Below are 22,594 nucleotides of genomic sequence, written 5' to 3' on the forward strand. Positions count from 1 at the left end.
CCTGCTGCACCACTGACCTAAATCCTGCAGAGTTCATGTGTGAAATGAAATATGTTTAAAAAGTCTGGACCCAATTCCCTGGAGATCCTCTGCAGGACATGTCTGAAATGGCTATGGTAAAAAATCTTATGGAAAACCTTATCGGACCAAACCATGGTCCTGCCAACATTCTGTGGATCCTAAAAACATAGTGAACTTGACTTTATCGTGGTTAAACTCAACAAAAATGTCTCTCAACTAAATCCTGTAAACTGCAATCAGGGTTGTACTGACAAAGTTTTAAAATGTGCATCGTTACACAGCATATGCTCAAATGTACAAAAGACTCTGAATCTTTAAGGCACAGTCACATACATTTTCACAGTCTTTGAACACTGACATAAAAAAACATGATTTTACATGAGATCATTTTTATATTGTATTTGAATGGACAAGGAATAAATACTGTAATTACAATTATTGCTGTGGTTTTTGCGTTAGGGCCAGATATTTCCCAAGAAGATGCAGTAATCAAGTAAATACAATTTAAGGCAATAAAATCTCAACAAATACCTTCACTTCTATTGTTTGTATTGAGGCAGTTTCCATTACTCTCTATCATCACTATTACCCTGATAAACCTGTATAGCCTGCCTGAAATGAAACCTGTTACTTCTCATGTAAAAAAGATATTGTACCTATTTCAGGCCTGTGTTTTTTATGGTTTTTTCCCATACTTTCCCTTCTGCTTTTGAGTCATTCAGGAGAAACATAGAATGTTCAAGCTGCCTTCTCAGTAGCCTCCCGGCCTCTCCCCCTTGTCATCATCAATGACCTAGGTTGTTATAGCCTTGCTCTGAGAAATGAAAACCAGAAGGAATTTTCCTCTCCATGTACTGCTCGCTAAAGCTCATTTTCTATAACCTATTCACCTCACATTATGTAAACGAATGCCAACAAGCTTTTGTGCATCAAACCATTATTTTCAGAAGTGAGATGTGTGTCAGTGACAACCTGTCTCAATTAATGAATGTGATATAATTTGGTATTCAACTAGTGTCCAGTGGTAGCCTGGGGTGAATCATTAATCTGTGGGGCTAGCAATCTCAAATGTTGTTGTGACTTTGATTGTCCACCACACAGCATCCTCGCATCTATTCAAGGCAAAGAGTTGCTGCCATTCACATGGTCAACAGTGCCCAACATAGATCCAAATAGGTGACAGGCCAGCGTGTGATCTCAACCCCTCTAATGACGTCCTCGACAGGTCCCAGGATTGCCCGAGGTGGTATGTGGTAACTCGTAATGATTTTTGCCAACAAACACTGGCTAAGTGACGTCATACCCTTGTCAGTGGTCCTCACTCAGAGCCATATTTTGTCTGTATGTGATGTCAAAGGTGGTGGATAGTCATTATACAATTTGTTTTGGGTCTCGGAGGACACATCAGAGAGAAGCTACAGGGAAGGACTGAAGTGTGGCAGCCCTCTGGATTCTATTGCTTGTTGTTACTTGTCTGACTATGGTCCTCATTTTTCAGTGTGACTGCATGTGTGTGAGATGGAAAGATACTGAAATGGTAGAAGGAAAGTTTTTGTCTCTCAGGCAGCACTTGCTTACACATGCTGGTTATCCTTTTGTGTATAATACAGTTTGTGTATGCTGCTGGTTTCTGAGACAAACTGTGCAAGTCATCCTGACTCATTTGTTTGTTAGGCAAACAACAAGCACAGTTTGTATTTACACATTACAATGAATGAACTGATGAATAGAACATCTTAACTCTTTCTCACACTGCACTGTAGTAAGTCGCTCTTATTCTGTGAGTACTTAGAGAACTCAGCTACATCGTTTGCTTCATCCTGCCTTTGTGCATTCAGGGTGTTTTCACTTCATCTCTAAGCTGTCATCATCAAATATCTTAATCTTAAGTGGTCCCTACTAAAATGTTTCCCAGCCACCAGAAGAGCCATCTGATATAATAAGTAGCGGTGTCGTCTCTATTACACAACCATTTTCATAAGCCCCGGAGATGTGATCCTACCACCAAGGAAGTTAACCGCTCAGAGTTTTTCACCCAGGAGACCTACAGGCCAAGGATTTTCAACTTCATCTAAGCAGACTGACCTTTTTCTCACTCTCAGGATTGACTAAATAAGCGAAACGCACTATTAAAGATCTAACGCATCCAAGTAGATCTGGTCCTGTGCAACAAAAACAACCCTTGGCTGTACTAAATTTCATGTGAAGGCTGTGTAAAACTTGTTTCATCAGAACATCTACGATCAAGTCTGTTAATGTCTCCACAAGTTGCAGCTCGATCTGTTTCTGGTGAACAGCTGTAGCTAAAAACACACATCAGATATTGCCTCAGTTGCTATGTTACAACAGCTTTGCCTTTGGGGTTATCTTACTTTCTGTCCAGGCAGGTGCAACTATTTTGTGTCAATCTATTGTAGTACATAGTTTTGATCCCGTCACCTCCCTTCTCTTACCACAACACGGGGCACACCCGTTAGAAGGAACGTTCACATTTGCACGATCAGTTTACTATCTCTCGTTTGCATGTCACGCCACCGCTAATACAAAACAAATAGCACCACTGCTTCAGGATCAGAGCAGAAAAAGTAGCGCTATTCGTTTTGTATTAACGGTGCATAATGGAAAGCCCTTGTTCACACTTTTCATCAACTCAATCAAATACAGACATATCAGTTTCAAATTTTTAATTGCAATTCACATATATTTTTGGTCACATGTGCACTCTGGAGCCCTGAAGGTACACATATAGTTAATGAGTCATGCGCAAATATTCATATAAGGTAAGTATATGTACACACAAAAAAGCCAGAGTGTGTACATGTAGTGTCGTACTCGCCATTGGGCATTGCCAGAACCGGTTGGTTTTTCTTTTCAGTCACGAAAAGAGAAAACTTGTTGGCCTCTTGTGATTCTAAAGACAATATTGTTAACAGCCGGGAGCAGTGAATAAAATGTATTATACTTTAGTTACATGTCGGTGCTGTACTTAATTTTGTAGAGGAGACACGAGATCATCAACCAGTACTTATTCCCAGGAAGCAACTCCAAAGCTCAGCACAATTTCTTGTGCTGGTTAATGTTAATGTGCACTTCTCTATAAAATTCTATAAAAAAATGTTCTTTTCAAAAAAATATTGATTGCTTATACCTCAATCTATTCTGCAAAGATTTACTTAATCCGCTGGTATATATATATATGTATGTACATATATATATATGTATGTACATACATATGTTATTTGGGAAGCACAAACTAGAGAATGTTCACCAATTCTCGTAGAAAAGTTACTTTCAATCAACTCTTTTTCTTGCCCTGCTTGATTCTCGAGGCTTCTCATCTGTTTAATGTGCACAGGATAGTTCACAGAAAAAGGAAAATTCACTAATTGTCTTTTTCTCCGCTATGCCGATGGAGGGGTGGGTGAAGTGTTTGAGTCCACTAAATACTTTTGGATTCTCAGGGGGTAAACAGTGTTTCATTTTTCGGTGAAATGTCACTTTATGGTTAAATAGTTTTTGCTATAATGTGGATAGTGGCAGCTGATGGTGGATCCTGATGGCGGAACAGTATCCTGACGATGGAATGTGGATTATGGTGGCATCTGAGCGTGGTGGTGGATCTTGATCGTGGTGTCAGCTGATTGTGGACTGCTATTTTCCAAGACTACTTGATAAACAAAATGCCTACTCACTAACTGTCTTTACTGACAATAAGTCCTCAATTCATTCACTTTCCATTATGTTACAAACTGTTTCTTCAAATCAATATTGTAAATACTCTTAACTTGCTGATGTTCTCAGTAACAGGTGGCATCTTTTGCACTTCTGTCCATCCCTGACATGTGGCTCTCTCTGAGGTTTCTAAGTTTTAACCCCTGTTAAAAGGTTTTGTTTGTAGTATTTCCTTACTCTTGTTGAGGGTTGAAGGACAGAGGATGTCACACCTTTTTAAAGCACTTTGAGACTAATTGTGATTTATGAATATGGGCCATAAAAATAAAATTTGATTAATCATTTTTTTGAAAAAGATTTGATTAAAAAAACTTGCCACGTTCCTAGTTAGCTTTTTCCTGTATTTGTTTGCAGTGTGCTAGCAGCTATATATAAATTTGTTTTTTTATGCCTAAAGTTCAAGCCAGATAATGACTGGGCTGCCAACATTCCTCTTGTAAACAATAGGCGTATACATGCATCTTGTAGTCCTTTGTATTCTGAAAGTGTTTTATGTATCCCCTCTGAACTACTGGATTTCCTGAATCTCCCTTCCTGAGCGGAATAGATTTTAGTTTTCATCCATATGCCCTTATCCACACTGCCTGTGTTCCAAGGGCAAATGTTTTCTGAGTATACAGGAAGGGTTTAGGAAACCACGCATTGTTTTTGAATTTTCTCTTGTGTGACCCTGGAAAGCACATAAAATCTCCAGCCAAAATTCCAAAACCATTTCACATGGATTGGCAAGGTAAATGTGTCTTAGCATATCTTATCACTATGGTGTCCAGAAGACTATGTTCTCCTGGTCGTTCTTATTCATGCACTGGATTTTAAAGTCTGGACACTGTTTGTTTTTTTGGTATATTTGTTTTTATTAACTCAGTGCGCTGAAGCATTCCAGACAAGAGTTGAAGCAGGCGGACACATAATATTTATTGTGATGGAGCTTGGTTACCATGGCAGTTGGTGTTGATATGCCATCAATCCTGGCTCCTTATGCCAAAGACGGTCTAAATGAAAGGGCCGTGTCATGTATGCACATGATTGTTTGTTGTTAAAATGATGCTTTGGGTGCCCACTGAGAATTCCCATCTTGCATAGCTTAAATGTAAGATGGAAGGAAATTGAACATCCTGGTGTCAGATACACAGTGTATTGTTGTGAAGCTATAGTTTGTTTTCAGCACACCCCACTTGTAATGTTTGATCCATTATCTGTTGTTGAATTCAAAAGATTCTGCAGCAGGTTGAAGGGCTGAATCCCATCGTTGCAGTTATCTCTCTGCAATATTAGGGAAACTTAAAAAATACTTGTGAAGTGTTTCTCACTTCCACACTGTTTACCAGAATTCAGCCATAGCAAAGGTGGGTTAAGCCTAGTCATTATCTGGGTAAATACCTAATGACGTGGATATTGACATAGTGTTATTTAGATGACTTTAAGCTATGTATTGTGAGTAATGCCTGCAGAGGACGTCACCTGATGACAGGTTACTGAAAGAGTTTCTCTGTAGTGTCAGATGACATAGATGTAAACATGACATACTGGAAAGACAAGCTTCAAGGTTTAACTAGGACATGGTCGTGTGCAACAGATTCTGAAAACTGTGGTACTTTGTTAAATTCAGTACTGATGTATAATGGAGTGTATGATAATTGATAATAGACCTACTTTCTTCATTATTGTTGTTCATTTTCAGTGAGTGAGTATTGTGTGCAAAAGTATTTTATAATATTTATCCTTGTGATTGATTTCAAGCATCAAACTAACAGTTCATTCACAGTAAAACTTTATGAGTTTTGTTTTCATAATGGTCCGAACTTTCAGTGTTTGAGATGAAAGTGTGTCCAGTTTGTGTCTCTCATGCAGCAGCATGCCAATATATTCCCCCTTTTCAAGAATAGCCTGCTATCTAGTTCTCCCCGTTTCCTGTTTTCAACACTAAAACAGTCAGGCTGTTTTCTGTGCGCAAGGGACAGATACAAGTTGTGCTGTGTGTTAAGTTTACTCTTTTTTTTTTTTTTTTATCTACTAGTTGATTATGACAGTGCTGTATGCAGTCTATTGTGTGAGGTATGGTATTTTTGTTGCGGTACGGTGGTTTTTAATGGGTGAAACTAATGTTTTCTGTTGTATAGCGCTGTTGTGCTGACGGCAGGACAAAACCTGACCCACAGTGTTCCAGAGCATCAGGGCTGAAAAACAGAACTCACAATTCACTCAGTGGACAGTAGGCAGCTGAGTGATTCAGTGGCCCTGGTAGTGGTATGCCAGGAGCTGTTGAATCCTACTGACTGCCAACTCGGACACAAAACAAACCAGTCTGAACCTACTCTCGTGCTTGTTTCTTTATGTGAACGTGTTTATTATCCACACTCGTCGTATAGATGAACCATTTATATTGAAAGTCACATGCACATTGATCAGTCATTACAAAAGGCTGTGATCAAGAACAAATAATTGAATTTCAATCTTATTTCACACACTCACCTGTTCTCGTGGTTTTCACTCAGACATATGGTTTGTTCTATGCTCCACAGAACAACAGCACTTTTATCAGCAAGGTTCAGCTGATACTAATTCAGCCAACCGCAAAAGTCTTGTGAGAAGCACTCACTCTTTCAGTTGGTCTTGAACAGTCTGTCTCTGCTCTGGCTTGTACTTGCACTTAAATCTCAGTTGGCACCCTTATTTTCAGGCATACTGTATATCTGCGGTGTATGTCTATGTGGTAGATTTGCAGGTGATGGGTTTGCAATGCACCTTTTCCAACCCTACATCCTGTCTTCCGTTTCTTTCTTTATGTATGTCTTTGCTTCCCTGATTTCATTTTATTATAAAAATCATTCACTCATAAATGCATTGCTTCGCTTCTTGGAGACTCACATTTCAGGGTTGATTGTCAGATGAGAAAATGTGGGTTCATACGGGAAGTTCACATGACGGAAGCATCTCAGACTAACTAAGTGTTATGACTAACTTTTATCACGAGCATCATTCAGTGTTTGGACTTGCCAGTTATGTAACTATGCCAGTCAGACCCAAGATGGAAGACTGGTGGCGTTAAGGAAAAGAGGAGGAAATAGGTACTGCTGCACATTGTACCAGCCACGACCCTGTTGCATAACTGCTGGCTGGCCACTCTACAAGTTTGCCTATGATTTGCATTTGTGAAAACAAGCAATTTAGAGACACTGTGGCCCCTTGGCACAGCTGAGCCTATTGTGTGGAGCCCTTTGTTGTAAAAGAATTAAAGTTCTTCTACTGTGGCTTAACCGAAGTGAGAATTTTGGAAAAGTACGAAGGGGATTTTTTTTTGGCGTCACACTTGTTTGGCTGCACTGTTTTGTTCTGATTCTCTCAGATTCTTCAGAATGTACTGTATTAGTTTCCAGTAAAAGACCCATTGTAGTTATATGTTTTTATTTAACTCAGTTACCCTGAGCTTTTCACGCATTTGTACTGAAATAAAGAGTGTAGTAGTGGAGCTGTAGTAAGCTGTCTCTAAATAACACTTCTGTCCAAACACTGGAAGTTAGAGCCTGGCTGATATATCAGCCGATATCCACATTACAAAAAAATAATTCCTAAGATGTTGTTATTAGACCCTCATGCCAAAGAAAAAGTAATTGAGGCTTGATATTGTACAGATTTACCATAATTTCTATCAATAATAACTGTAAATAAATAGAAAACTCAAGTACAACTAAATATATAGAAGTTCAATCAAGAATGTAAATCTTATTTATTTTATCTATTCCGCATAGTTTATTTAGTAAGATTTCATTTAGTTACATATCTGTAAACAAATGCCAACACCAATACATCTGTGAAAGGCTTTCATCGGACATTATCTTATATTATATTACTGGAAATCTCGCTACAAAAGAATTATGTGTTGAGGATTGAGGATACAGTTTGAAATATGTATAAAGTATGTTTCTGATGGGAAATGAGCAGCCATATGATGTCGTATAGTCACCAGCCAGTTGTGAGCTGTGACTCTGAAGAGAAGATGGAAACTTTTATAAAAACCACTGTGTTAACTGACAATTTCTCTTTCTCTTTCAGGCCTATGAGCGCAGGTTCCCCACCTGTCATCTCATTCCCATGTTTGTGGCGAGTGACGTGATGGTTGAGGAGGCCAGTGAAGATGGATCAACCCACAGAATTGAGCGCCGCTGTGCCCTGGACGTGGACGCTCCACGCCTGCTCAAAAGGGTATGGCGTTCATAGATCTTCAGATAATGTGCATCTCAAGCTCAGTGCCTTATGGTTGTTATGGTTCCCTCCTGCTTCAGAGGATTACATTGTTTTAAACTTTAACTAAATAGGTTTAAGTAGTTTGTTCATTTGTTTCCAACTGTTTACACATACACAATAGGGCTGCAACTATTGATTATTTTGATAATCGATTATTCTGTTAATTATTTTTTGAGTAATTAATTATTAATCAGGTAAAAAGACAAAGCACTTTGTTTAAAAGCAACTTCATTTTTTTGTACAGTGCTGTTTTTATATGTATTATAGACACTTGCAACTTAATTAGGATGATAATTCCAGATTCAGATTTTTACAATTTAATTCTGATTAATCATAATCCAAGTTCAAGATATATTGAATTTTCCTCAATTTAAGAATGTAGGTTTGAACCTGTCAGAAAGGTGTAGATATCATGAACTTGAATTATGAATAGTCAGAATTAAATTGTGATATCTGAAACTGGAATAAAAATAATATAATGTGATATACTATAGTATAATAATTCAACTGAATTGTAGATATCTATAATGAGAAATTACACATTGGAATGACATAAGTAGTTTGTATCTTTATACAACAGATTTGGAAAATGCTTAAGTAGTTAAAACAGAATTGATGATTATGTTTAAGTCAAAATGATGATGTTTATGATGTATCTTACATAAGATTTATTACTAATCAAAACAAGGTTGATATTGTAATTCTGCAAAGTAAAACTTGTTTAAGAAAAGTTATTGTGACTGTTGGTGTATCTGTTGCTCACACCGTCTCTGTCACTCAGAGTAGACTACAAGCACTGAGCTTAAAGTCATCTCTATATGTATGTAAAACTAAGCAATGCAACATCTTCCAGTGGATTTTTTTTGTGCTTTAGAACCTAACCTCATCAGAGGGTTACGGTTTGTGTTTTTGTTTTTCTGCTTTGTGTTTGCTATTGGTGCTTGCTCTCTTCATTCAGCACCTCAACCACCACTGCTCTCTCTCTGTCTTTCTTATTCGTGGGACGTGGCTTCATTTTCAAGCTAGTGTGTAAATTTGCTGCCTCATGTGGTTTGCAGATCGCTGGTGTGGACTACGTCTACTTCAGCCAGAAAAACACTCTGAACCGAAAGGAGAGGACGCTGCACATTGAGTCCCATAATGAGACCTTCTCCAACAGGGTCATCATCCATGAGACGTGCTGTTATTCGGTCAGTAGAATACATTCCTCCACATAGCTTTTAACACATGAGTGTGTGTTTGGGTTTTAAAGTACAGGTGGATAAACCCTGATCCTGTGATCCTGGCTGTTTATGTAACATACTCAACACCTTGTGTTTTTACTCAGTCGCTTACCTACACACACAAACAAGTAAACACATCCTCTGAAGCCGTTCAGCTGCTGAATGATGAGCTGCTGCCAGCACACCAATCTTAATATTTGTGCTTCCTCTAATCTCTGCCGTGCCTCCCTGCAGAATAAGCCATGTTTAGACCAGCACTGAGCATATGGCGAGCTATTTCATACCATTGGGGCAAAGATGTTATAAAAAAGAAATAGACTTAGTTCTCTGTTTGTCCTTCACTTAGATACAACATGCATCTAAGTGAGATGCATTGGTTGGTTTGTGCGTGCTTGCGTCCATCTGAGTTCTAAGTGTTATATATAAGTGTTTTTATTTGGGAAATGCAGACGTAAAAGTATGACTCAACAAATTAAGTTTATTATGAATTCAATTTTGCTAAATAATAATACATTAGGCATACATATGCTTTTAAACTGTTCTGAAACCATCATGTCCTCTGTATTCTACCAGCTCTACTTCGGAGCTCTGCATTCAGATCTAACAATTCATGACTGGATGAGCTCTGAGTTAATGAGGTCAAGCACACTGAATTAGCCTCCAACCAACTAGCGTGCAAATTTTAGGTCCAAGGCCACACAGAAGCTCTTATTGTGTGCTTAAGCACACTGTGCGAACAGTAACTGGGATGGACAGAGCTAATGGACCTGGCTGGAGCTAAAATATTTTGGTAGCTAAGGGTATTGAAGCTACCAGTACACTGCCCTCAGAAAGCATTTAGCTTTGGACTTCTTTCCAAAATTAATAATTTTGTAGCCTGAACGGTGAAAATGTTTCTATGGTGATTTCCCCCCACCCCTGTAGAGCTGCCATCGAGGTGCTAAAATCAGCTGGAAGATGGATGGAAAATAATGGTGCTTAATAGTGAAGGATACTCACCAGTGAATCCTGATGATTTGTTCTGATTTGACTCTGTCCTATGTTTTGATTGACTTTCCTAACCTTTGTACCCTTTACCAGCACTTGTGTGTTCTTATAAGTTAGCATCATATTGGTTTTACTGGGAAATGTTGATAAGTAAAGGACTGGCTAATTTTATATGGACAGAATGACACACACCTCCCACTGTCAGTGCACAGTATGAAAAATCTTCTCTGTGTTAGTCATCGTTGAATGATGCTGGGTGTGGGCTTACCATAGAAACATGCATTTGCATACGGTATAAAATCTAACTTGGAACGTTTTATATGTTGGTACAGGTTCACCCGGAGAATGAGGAGTGGACGTGCTTTGAGCAGACCGCCAGTCTGGACATCAAGTCATTCTTTGGCTTTGAGAGCACAGTAGAAAAGATTGCTATGAAGCAGTATGCCAGCAGTATCAACAAGGTGTGTGTGTTTCGGTGGTTACACCTAATTAAGAATATGTACCATAGTGGTTAGGGTGAGGACTCTTAGTTAACAGCATAATAATGGGTCCTGCATGGATAAAGAACACACATCAATGTATTATGTGACTTTGGTATTAAGAGGTTTCTGGAGCACAAGTCTGTCAGTCCATCTCTTGCTGTCATTGCAGAAGTAAGCTTGTATAATCTCTTTAGCCATTTTATATATATATATGGAGTGCTGCAGAATGTCTGTGCAATTGGGCCCAGACTTTCCACATATTTAGTATCATGAATACTGTTGGCCCTGTATCCCAAATTCCTCTGTTAATATTAATTGCATTGGATTCACATCCTCTCCTGCTATTCCTCACAGGGAAAAGAAATAATTGAGTTCTACCTAAAGGAGCTACAAGATGAGGGGATCACTCACATACCCCGCTGGAGTTCCTCCTCCGATTCCCCGCCTCCTCCTAGGCCGACCAGCCTATCCACCAGCCCGCCTGACCCCCCCAAGCTCGTGATCACACCCGCTGTTTCTATTCCACTGCCCGCCAACGCCAAGGACAGCACCTCCCAAGACACCAAGCAGGACATCGCCACGCTTCAGACAGACAGCCTAACTGAGATTCTGGCCGGTACACCTGAAGGTCTGTTCCTGCAGATGCTTGAAAAATAAATGCTGCTTTTCTTATATGCATAAGTTATAATGGTGATAATCTTCGAAGCAAAGCAAAATTTTAATGTTATTCATTAAAGGCAAAGAAATGGACAAAGAAAGAACAAGAATTGACTTTGGTTTCAGTGAAGGTGTCACATTATTTTGGTTAGTTGACCTTTGCCTGAACTAAATTATAACCAGAGCTGCTGTGTTTTTGTTTTTCAGACAAGCTGGATGCAGACTATATCAAACGTTACCTTGGCGACCTGACCCCCTTGCAGGAGAGCTGTCTGATCAGACTTCGCAAATGGTTGCAGGAGACACACAAGGGAAAGGTGATCAAAAATGTTCCAATTCCATATTATATCATTGTCATGGACCTCTACAGACGAGTATAACACAAAAAGTTACGTAGATCACAGATTCTGACTATTTTAGTCTGTCAGCTCTCAACTACGTGCTACATGTAACTGAGCAGCCAGTTGCTGCGATACAAATGATTTAAACTTGCAAACTTGCAGTGACACTGGTAGTAGTAATGTTGTTCTTTTCTTGTGATTTTGTTTCTTTGCTCACAAAGTAAACTACAGCTTAACACTCTCCCCTTACTCTCCAGATCCCTAAGGACGAGCACATCCTGCGTTTCTTGCGGGCCAGAGACTTCAACATAGACAAGGCCCGTGAGATCCTGTGTCAGTCGCTGACCTGGAGGAAGCAGCACCAGGTGGACTACCTGCTGGAAACCTGGAGTTCACCACAGGTCCTGCAGGACTACTACACCGGGGGCTGGCACCACCATGACAGAGGTTGGTTTGCATCTGCAAACACAGTTGTTCAAGTTTAAGTGCTGCAGCCTGACGTGTGCAAACACATGTTCACGTTTGATTTATGTTGCCCATCTTGGAGTTGGCTATGATTGTACTGTCAACTGGAGAAAGATCTTGGCTCTCCAGTTTCTCCCATTCTTAAGTTGCATGCAGGCAGGCACACTAGAGCCATTCTCAGCAACCTTCTCAGCCTTTAGCCATGGACGTGAATTAAACATTAAGCCAATTTGTTGGCTCAACTTGGTTACCCAAATAGCTTACACAGTCTCTCTCTCTCTCTCTCTCTCACACACACACACACACAAACACTTTTGGTTTGGGTGCATGCCCTGGTTTCCTTATTTATAACAGAAGGCAGCTGTTGACATTATAAATCAAATTTAATTGGCTTTAATGTCCCCACATCAGTGGACAATTAATCTCATTTCATGTTTTCCACAAGTGTTTGTTCCAGATCAACAAGGGCAAACCATGAAAGTATTTCCCAGTGTACACAGTCACTTACTGCTTTATATAACAGAAGAACAGACATGCACATAATACAGCCTTTTCCACTTAACTTTCAGCCTCGCAGAGTGTAAACAGTGTAATGTAAATGTTTGTTTTGTTGGTCTAGATGGTCGTCCATTGTACATCCTAAGGCTTGGCCAGATGGACACTAAAGGACTGGTCCGCGCTCTGGGAGAGGAGTCTCTACTCAGACATGTACGTAACACAAGCTGCAACACACTTTGGGATTGCATGTTTCAGTATGGGTTTATAGGACAGGCAGTAGGTAGTTGGATTACATCAGGAAATGAATGTGCAGTGTCCTGACAGGTGTATTAACATCAGGATGTTTATGTACAGGAAATACATAAATAGTCTGCTTATTTATAAGGCTGCTCACACTGTACGTTGCCCTGGTTACCAATGTGAACGCCAAACGCTCGACATGTAAAAACACAGAGCAATGAGTGTATATCGTGTCATTGTAGGTGCTGTCTATCAATGAGGAGGGCCTGAGGCGCTGTGAGGAGAACACCAAGGTGTTTGGGCGACCCATCAGGTAAACTTTTAGCACTGATCAAAGTCGATCAAGTCAAATCAAAATGTCAATGTTCTCCAGTTGTTTTTTTCCTCAGATTTGTGGATTTGCTATTTATCCAAGCTAAATGTATTTGTAAACTGAATCTCTTTTAATATTTTGACTGTTGGTTTAACAAAAAAAAAAACAATTCAACATTATCTGGCTCCTGAAATGTATAATTCAGGCGACTGTGATAAAAAAGACAGGAGTGCACTAAAAACTACAAAGTGGACTAAGTAAAAAAACGGACAATTAACAATGATTAATCCTAAAAGAAATAACATCCAGAAAATGATAATGGAAAACAAAGCTAATTGCTTTTTTTATTAAATCACCAAAAAATTCAGGCTGTTTGGATTCAGTTCAGCAGTTACAGCCTGGATAGAACACACACAAACATTCACACACCCTATGAGTGAGTCCATAGGAGTATTATCGCCACCAAAATGGAAAGAATGCATGAGGCCCGTCTCTGAGTGCACTGATTCAGATGGCCATGGAGAGACAGGGTGAGAGTGAGGGAACAGAGATGGAACCTGTCATCTGTCAGCCCTCTCAAACGGGAGGAGGTGGCTAGGATAAGAGCACGGACAGAATGTGAAGCATGAATGGCTGTCACATCACAGCTCTCAGTCGGAGCGCATGGAGGGGAAAAAAAAGTTGTGGAAGGAGAAAGCATGGGGAGGAGCGAGAGGAGATCCAGATAAGCAAGCATTGCCTTCACCACTTAAGCTTCACTTCAGAGTGACAGGTGCTAAGTGGTCAGAAAGAGGCTGTAGCCCAGTTGTGTGTGTCTGTGTATGTGTGTGTGTGTGTGTGCGTGCGCGTGCACTTCCACACTGTAATACTCTCACTTCCTCCTCTGTAGCTGTTGGACTTGTCTGGTAGATCTGGAGGGGCTGAACATGCGTCACCTGTGGCGTCCCGGAGTCAAGGCGCTGCTGAGGATCATCGAGGTTGTGGAAGCCAACTACCCAGAGACTCTGGGACGGCTGCTCATCCTTAGAGCTCCCAGGGTCTTCCCTGTCTTATGGACACTGGTGAGAACCAGGACAGAGTCACAGTAACCAGAAATATTCAGTAATAAATAATCCAACCACATTTTCATACATGTAGGAGGAAACAACTAAACATCACCATACACAGAAACTGTTATTTCCTTAAACATAACTGACTCTGTTAGAAAATGCAAGCTTTACAAACTGCTAACTTCTGCCCCTGGCCCTAGGTGAGTCCATTCATTGATGAAAACACCCGCAAGAAGTTCCTCATCTATGCAGGCAATGACTACCAGGGTCCTGGAGGTCTGGTCGACTACATCGACAAGGAGATCATCCCCGACTTCCTGGGAGGAGAGTGTATGGTGAGAGTCTGATGAACATTTTAACTTGTTAGATGTTTTTTATCAAAATAATTCAATTCTGAAGCTGAACATTCTGGGACGGGACACTGTCTGAGATCTCAGCTGGTGCCGTGAGGAGATCCCTCAGATATGCTGACCCATTTCCATGTGTGTGAACATACATGCTTTTTCTCTGCAGTGTGAGGTACCAGAAGGCGGCCTGGTTCCCAAATCCATGTACCGCACAGCCGAGGAGGTGGAGAACGAGGACATCCGCCTGTGGACAGAGACAATCTACCAAAGCGCCAGCATTTTTAAGGGAGCGCCGCATGAGGTGAGAGTTAACACAGAGCACTGACGTGAGAAGTAAAGATGATAATCCTGTGAGGATGTTTTACGTGAATGTAGGGCAGGATAATGTAGAGCTGCATTAGGGTCACAGAGGCGAGTTTTGTTGAATGTTCTGCCACCTAGTGGCTGTTACATGTAGATGACTTCTTAATGGTTCATGAGTTCAGATGTGGACCAAATGTTGAATCATAATCTGCTGTTACTGTCCCGTTATATAATTTATTCCAAAGGGAGGGATGCATCGCCAGGCATAATCAGCCTTCTGGAAGCTGTTTGGATTTCATGGTGATGCGCCTGAGACCATTACACACAGAAGTTCACTGATTCCTCTATTTTTATCTTATTTTGGTGCTCAAACATGGAGCAACATGAACGAAGAGAACAGTTTGAGATTCATTTCTTTATCGCAACACTGCCTTAAATGACAGTAAAAAAAGAATGTGAGAAAACGAGAACTAGAGAGAGTTGTAAAATGTTTCTCATTGGTTTTGTTTGGTTCTTTTCTTTCTTTCCTGAGACATCACTGAATCACTTCTCTCCCTCTTCTCTTTCCTCCAACCAGCTGTTGATAGAAATCATCGACGCCTCCTCAGTCATTACCTGGGACTTTGACGTCTGCAAGGGCGACGTAGTTTTCAACATCTACCACTCCAAGCGGGCCCCCCAGGCGCCACGCAAGGAGGCCTTGGTGGCCCACGGCATCACCTCTCCAGTTGTCAACAACGTCCAGCTTATCGACAAGTCGTGGACACTGGGACAAGATTACAGCATGGTGGAGTCCCCACTCACCTGTAAGGAGGGAGAGAGCGTACAGGTGAGCATCCAGGATCATAAATATTATTTTAACATTTAGAAAATATAAATGTTAACATTTTCTTTGCCTGTATTCTGTCTTTAGGGCTCCCATATAACACGATGGCCAGGTTTCTATATCCTCCAATGGAAGTTCCACAACATGCCGGCCTGCTCTGCCACTAACCTGCCCCGAGTGGACGATGTGCTGGCCACCCTGCAGGTCTCCTCGCACAAGTGTAAAGTCATGTACTACACCGAGGTGTTGGGCTCTGAGGACTTCAGGTTTGTAAATGTGTGAGTGAGTGATAAAAACATCATATTGTACATGAAGTCCATATTTTTGCAGTTTTTCATGTTTTTACATGATGTAGTTTTGATTTCAAACTTTTAATTTCCTTTATGTTTGCTGATTTCTCACTCATGCCCTCTTGACATTTTCCTTCTCTGCAACCTATTACATAGTGACACGTATGATTCAATCATCTAAAAATTTCAGTTAAGGCGTAGAGTTTTTGGCCCAGAGTTTTAAAATGAGGATACATCTTTCCCTTGGAAACTCTGTTAATCTTTTTCTTTCCAATCCACCCCTTTTGTCCCTCACAACCCCCTCTTCCTCCTCCTCTTCCTCCTCCTGCCCTGTCTTCTTCCAATGAAGAACCGCTTGCTGTGATGTGCAGAGTTTGTAAGTGGCTCAGTGTTTGCCCCCTTTTCCTTAAGCACTAGCTCCTCATCCTCATTGCTGCTGCTTTTGGCTGCTAACCTGAATGGCTCCTCAGTGGCAGTCAAGATTTTAATGCAGCAAAGAGATGCTTGATCGCATCTGTTTTTGCTCTCAAGTTAGAATTTTTAAGCGCTGACTAACAGGACTTTGTTCCCGCTGGAGAAAGTGTCCTTGCACGGAGACTACAGTTTAATTCACTGGCTTCAGTCACCCTGCTTGCATGACTAACAATATCAGGAATCTTAGTTAAGTTCACAGAGTTGTTTCTGTGTATCCAATCGCACACACACCGACATTGTTTATCCACATACAAATTCATTTCTTGGCATTTGGTTTTCAATACTCATCCATGTTTACTGCCCAACCTACTGGACCTCACTTTGGTTTCAGTTTCCCTGTTTTTTCATTTTATCTTGTTTTCTAAAACTGACTTGAGATCACCATCTAACTCATTGTAGTGGTATTTAACAAAATGCACACTTGGGTGAGAGTTACACATCAATACATTTGGGAATCATGTTTTGTTTCTTGTGATGCAGTGAAACTTGATTTTAAATGCTCAACGTTACTTTAGAATTTACATTTTATGTAAATGTTAAATTCTTTATGTAAGCACCTGTCAAACCGTTTGCCCCCAGGTTAGAATCGCACCAACAGGATGGATGATAACTACAAAGCAATACAAAAATGACTTGTCATTCATGTCATTCGTCAGAAGCAGTTAATCGGTCAAGTCATTTATGAAACAAACGTGTGATTCATGGCTCTAGTTTTAATATCGTATCCAACGGAAACAGCATCAGTCCTCCTGCAGTGGTTTCATGTTTGGTTCTGACACGGCCCTTTGCTGCATGTCTTCCCCCCACTCTCTCTACTTGTTTTATGCTTGCACTCACCTTGAACACTTGTAAGATAGAAAAAACATATACACTTTTACACAATACCATACTACTTCAAAATGAAAATTATACTTTTTTATGATTATATGTATCAGTATAAGTATGTATTTCCTTTCAGCTGTTAATGCAAGTCATCCTATTGAATTATAATGTGTTGTCATGTGTTATGAAGGTTTACATACAGGTTTACATTCAGGCTATAATGTTGTTTTATGGAAACAGTTTCAAGAGAATGGTTCATTAAACTTTACAATCATGTGGAAGCTGTAGTCTGTGGTGCTGGTGAACTGTGTTCCATTATGCAGAGAGGTCTTTGTGTTATTTAGCCTGTCCTCCATGTATAATAGGGTCGGACAAAAATAATAGCAACATTCATCTGTACAGTTCAGCAACACCATGAACTACAGCAGATTAGTTTTAACTAGGTGCAGTGGAATGTAAATGATACACTAGTGAACATAGAGTTCATGGAAACTTATTGGCTAAGCATAAAGCAGCTTCCTGCTGCATATACTTTGAATGTATATGAAAGGTCTTTATTTAAAACATGTTTTGAATTATTTATGCAGAATTTAATGCAAAAAATACACAAAGAAATAAAGCTTCATGTTTAGCTTTTGCCACAAAAGACTTTGGATTCTGTCCAGTGAAACTCCCTGAAGTTAAGCAAAGCTTAGTTTTCTGGAAAAACACATCCTCATTGGTTGTTGTGGCCTTTTGTGGAACCTGAGTGTTTTGTGCTAGACAGTGTGGGTACATTTCCTGCCAGTGGGTGAAACTGCATGGTTCTGCTTCATCAGCAGAGTTGTGCACACAAACTGCTTTCAGTTAGTCACTGGCAGACTGGGGGTTGCTTATGTGTTGCATAAATATCAGCTGAAATGTCTCCTTACATGTTATCTGGCTCTGTCTCTTCTCTCAGGGGTTCGATGACCAGCCTGGAGTCGAGCCACAGCGGCTTCTCTCAGCTCAGCGCCGCCACCACCTCCTCTAGCCAATCACAAGCCAGCTCAATGATCTCCAGGTAGAAAATGGAAGCAGAGGACGTTAATCCCCATAATCCCCCCCTGACTGATCTTACCATCAACCCCACATTCTTGTTTTGGACTCTGTTCCTATTGCACAGCCAGTCTCTTTGGAACTGAAGCATGCTTGCACAAACAGAAGACAAAGAATAAGAATAAATCTGAAGCAAAAAGAAAAAAAAAGAGACTGTGCAAATTAAAGGGCGGATTTTTGCACAAAGGTCAAATATTTTTTGTGCCTGGCGTCTCTGCTAGGCAGCAGTTAGAATGAAGGATTAGCGAAATGCTTGTTTGCATCACATCACGTGCAGGGTGGGAAGGTTAATAGTCAAGAATTGGGTCGAGGGGCCTTTGTGGCACCGGAAGCTGAAAGAAGCAATATTCTCATTCTGGGAGCGATGGGACGGGACGACGACCCTGGAGGCGCTGTTACATATATGCACTTACTTATGTGTACATTCACATACACAGCACTGAGATGAGATGGAGCTCATTCCTGTGCGGTGGCTGAAAAGCCTGAATGTGCTGTTACATACATTACACAACACCAACATGTCAACACACAAATGGACGTTTGATGCAAAAAAAAAAAAAAAACGTGTTTGCCATATTGTTACCAGAGAGGTTTGTTTAATCTGGTGAACTGTTTATAGGTCAAGTGTGGGTGCGGTAAACTCTTAACTAGACCCGGGTCGAATATATCACCTGCAAATAATGTTGTTTCTTTTAAACAGTGTGGAGTTAACAGAGTGGGTGGAGCTCACTGAATCATGACAATACAGATGGAGTAAGCAGAGTCTCCAGTTGACAGGAAAGTGAACCCACTTTTTCCTTTTAGGCGTCCGTTGTATTGTCACTCATCCGTCTCACGAGGGCTTTATCACACCTTGAGAAGCAGTTGACTATTTGACCCGGGTCTGAATCTCAGCGAAGTAATCCACTAGAAGCAATAAGGCGAGTTTGACTTTCTACTGTGTGAAAAGTTTCTATTTATCATTTTGATGTTTGTGGAGGATCATGGGTGCTGAATGCAGGTGACCCTCCTGCTGTGGACAGGCAGACAGACGGGCAAACTGAGCCAGTGAACAGCTAAACTCTGTGGCATCAGCATTATCACTTATTGTCTCTGTTACCATTATGACAGGAGAGAAGCAAAAAAAAAAAATGTCTTCCCAGATTTTCTCCTGGGCACCTTTTATTATCTGTTACATTGAAATTTCAGTAAATATTACCTGGAATGACCAGAGTTAGTTTGATTCAGGTTCATTCTCTGCACAGTTGTCGCTGATTGGTCCGCACTCGCTAACCAATACAATGCCTGAATTTGGAGGGTTCTTGTGTCGTTGGGCAGCACGCCTGTCATTCGATATTTGTTTTTCCAGAGTGGTGTAGACTTCAGTGTGCATTAGGGATGAATGTTACTTTGTGATTATCATTTGGAGGCCTGTCGATACGTTGAAACTGCACACGTGCTAGTGTTGGTTGGAGCTAAAAAGTTACTGATATTTTGGGGTGAGTTTTTGATGAGGTGAAGCAGTGAGGTGTTTTTGCTGCATGGTCACGTGGTGATTGGGTTTACGGATGTATTATTTAAAAGCTAAGAAATAGCCATTCTAAGAGCCATGTGTCAATAAATACCATTTTAGCCTTTGTAAGCATCACCTAGAAACGTACCTGCTTTTTTTTCAAGGTCATCACTGTAATAGATTGTGAATTAAGAAACATTTCTAAATGCAACACATCCATGCAACAGTTTTTTAAATACACTTTATTTGGTTAATGAGCACTGATGGCTCCACATAGATCCGACTGCCCGCCGAGGGGAGAAAAGATCATCATTGCCAGGAGTCATCAGGTGCTGTTGCCATGGTAACCGAGTGCAGCTCACAGCAAAAAGAAACAAAACAAAAAAATCATGAGATGGAGGCTTCCTCCTGAAACTCCTGGCTCTGCCTGTCGTTGTTTTTAATACATGGTTGTTTGTTACTGTAAATGAAAGGTCAAGGGTTAACGTGTGATAAATATGTCATTAACTGCAATAACATGAGATGCTTTGGTGAGAAAAAGGACCTCCTCAGACTGAGGGCTGTTAGGTGTGAATGGTTGTGTAAAGGAGTACAGGTTATGAACGGTGGCTTTTAAGAGATGCCAGTAAAATGTGTGTAAACACTGACTCTGACCCACAGAGCAAGTGTTTCTCCACTCACGTGTCTGGAGGAGCATGTCTCCAATCACACAACTAACCTTCCTTTACCTGATTCTTTCTTCAGGAGACTAGATTTCCATTTCTTTAACGATTCAACTGATGAAACAACAAGTAGCATCGGTTCAATTAACTACTCATATTTCCCTTTCTCCCTCGTTGTCTCTTGTACACTCCAGTTTAACAGTTTTGGTTTCTAACACTCCACGGTGTGTATTTATAGAAAGCAGAGTGGACCTTTTGATTGAAGCCATAGGCATAAACACTGAAGCTGTTCATCAGATCTCAATGACAAGTGAGGGCTATAACTGTTTGTCTTGACTGTTTAACACATTGGTCTGTCTCTGCTAATTTTTCTGACATCGTTGCATATCTTCTCTTTATCTTAATGTGAGAAATAATGTAAAAAGTACATGTTTGGATTCATGAGAATATGGCGCCTTTACATGTTTTGAAAACATTAAACTTGAATTATGAGCAAGTACATGTGTCAAATTCATTTGTCTGTCCTGTGGCTGTGCTAGTTTTTCATTATGTGATCATGGAGCTTTGAGGAACTTTTGACGATCCTCACACATTACTGTATATGCCACTATATATTATGTATATATAGTGTATATTACATCATATCTGTACACCATTAAGAGAAGAGTGCCTGGCTAGTTCCACAGATACTCCCTTCTGTCTCTGAGCAGTACCAAGGTCAGCTTATAGATTAAGGACCAACCAACAGTACATTGTAGTGTCTACACTCAGGGACTTTCATATCTAACTCAGATGAGCCAGACAGACAGAGAGGCACCAACTTCAACTCCTCTAAATAACACCAGTGATGAGAAATAAGAACACAGTGTGGTTTAGTTATGAATAGTTAGACTTAACTATCCAATAGGACGTGAACACCTTCATGTAATATAGAGAGTGACAGTAATTCTAGCCTTTCATTGATATGCTGTTAGAATGGGTGATGTAGGAGACATCTTCAGACTTTATATTGTTTCACCTTCTGGTCTCCTTGATGCATCAATTCTACATTAAATTATTCTGCATAAGACATCAGCTGCTGCCTGAGTTCTCCTTTCACCAGCTTCCTGAAAACTTCCATAACATGTAGTATGGTTTTATTGTATGTAATGCTACCATGTGATATAAAAAAACATGTGACTTGGGGAACATGAGCATCTTTTATTTTTACAGTGTCTAATTTTTTGCAGTAAACTTGATCAGTGTCTCCTCACCCCTTGTATTCACTGTGCCACTGACTGCATTCATTTTCTAATGACCTTTTAATGAATGAGAATCATAAAAAGTTTCATTCCTATCATTGACTTCAGTAACAATATGTCCCAATTGACCTTGATTTCCTGATTGCAAACCACTATTTTCCTGTCTGAATCTTTCTCTCAGGGACTGTTAGAGCAGCTGTAGGCAAGGTGTTTGTGAATATAGGTGGAGAAAGGCTGTCGAGTGGTTGAGTTTATAATGTCTAGATTAAAAGTTTAAAAGTAAGACTTTTGGCTGAAAGTAAAGTTTTCAAAGAAATTGTTTTTAGTAGTTAATAACCAACATCTCTGATTTGCCAGGGGCAGGAATTTTCATCAGACAGATTTTGTAGCAGCTAGGCAAGAAGCCTTGGGTTCATGTTATTGTTGTAACTATTAATAGCATCAGTTTAGCAATGAAACATTTCCTATAAGCCGAGAGATGAATCAAAAAGAAAAGCAGGATGCTGAGAACAGAGCCTTGAGGTACACCATATTACATAAATTAAAAAGTATATATACGATAAAAATTCAACAGGAAAATTAAGTTTTGCTGTTGTGTCTTATTCTATGTGGTTGAGTCTGTATTTCAATGTATTTCACTCACACTCACTATTGTCATCAGTCCATTGATCAGATTGTCAAGCCCCAGTTTGACTCTGATCAATATCTTTTAAACAATGATGTCACTCTATACAAGACAAATGTTGCATGTTGTCTCATTGTGGGAACTGTTTGAAGGTCTTGACCTTATTATGTTATGGTCTGGCG

The 22,594-nt window shown here is 40.2% G+C and overlaps 1 protein-coding gene across 5 annotated transcripts in view; it reads left to right on the forward strand.

The window, feature by feature from the left end:
* Positions 1-21,042, forward strand: part of LOC109627592 (SEC14-like protein 1) — a 31,264-nt gene extending 10,222 nt beyond the window's left edge. For 2 of the 5 annotated variants that reach the window (XM_020084220.2, XM_069530487.1), the window contains 15 exons: positions 7,807-7,956; positions 9,057-9,188; positions 10,541-10,669; positions 11,045-11,318; positions 11,555-11,664; positions 11,946-12,135; positions 12,773-12,861; positions 13,134-13,204; positions 14,094-14,265; positions 14,454-14,588; positions 14,767-14,901; positions 15,481-15,732; positions 15,817-16,007; positions 16,369-16,395; positions 18,256-20,327. In XM_020084220.2, the coding sequence (XP_019939779.2) occupies positions 7,807-7,956; positions 9,057-9,188; positions 10,541-10,669; positions 11,045-11,318; positions 11,555-11,664; positions 11,946-12,135; positions 12,773-12,861; positions 13,134-13,204; positions 14,094-14,265; positions 14,454-14,588; positions 14,767-14,901; positions 15,481-15,732; positions 15,817-16,007; positions 16,369-16,395; positions 18,256-18,361 (2,163 nt within the window). In that variant the 3' untranslated portion in view covers positions 18,362-20,327. Of the gene's footprint in view, positions 1-7,806; positions 7,957-9,056; positions 9,189-10,540; positions 10,670-11,044; positions 11,319-11,554; positions 11,665-11,945; positions 12,136-12,772; positions 12,862-13,133; positions 13,205-14,093; positions 14,266-14,453; positions 14,589-14,766; positions 14,902-15,480; positions 15,733-15,816; positions 16,008-16,368; positions 16,396-18,255 lie in introns of all 5 variants that reach the window. The other 3 variants (XM_020084224.2, XM_069530490.1, XM_069530488.1) reach the window with 2 other exon arrangements.
* The last annotated feature ends 1,552 nt before the right edge of the window (positions 21,043-22,594 follow it).

This window comes from Paralichthys olivaceus, chromosome 8, assembly GCF_024713975.1.
Source record: "Paralichthys olivaceus isolate ysfri-2021 chromosome 8, ASM2471397v2, whole genome shotgun sequence".
Taxonomy (NCBI): domain Eukaryota; kingdom Metazoa; phylum Chordata; class Actinopteri; order Pleuronectiformes; family Paralichthyidae; genus Paralichthys; species Paralichthys olivaceus.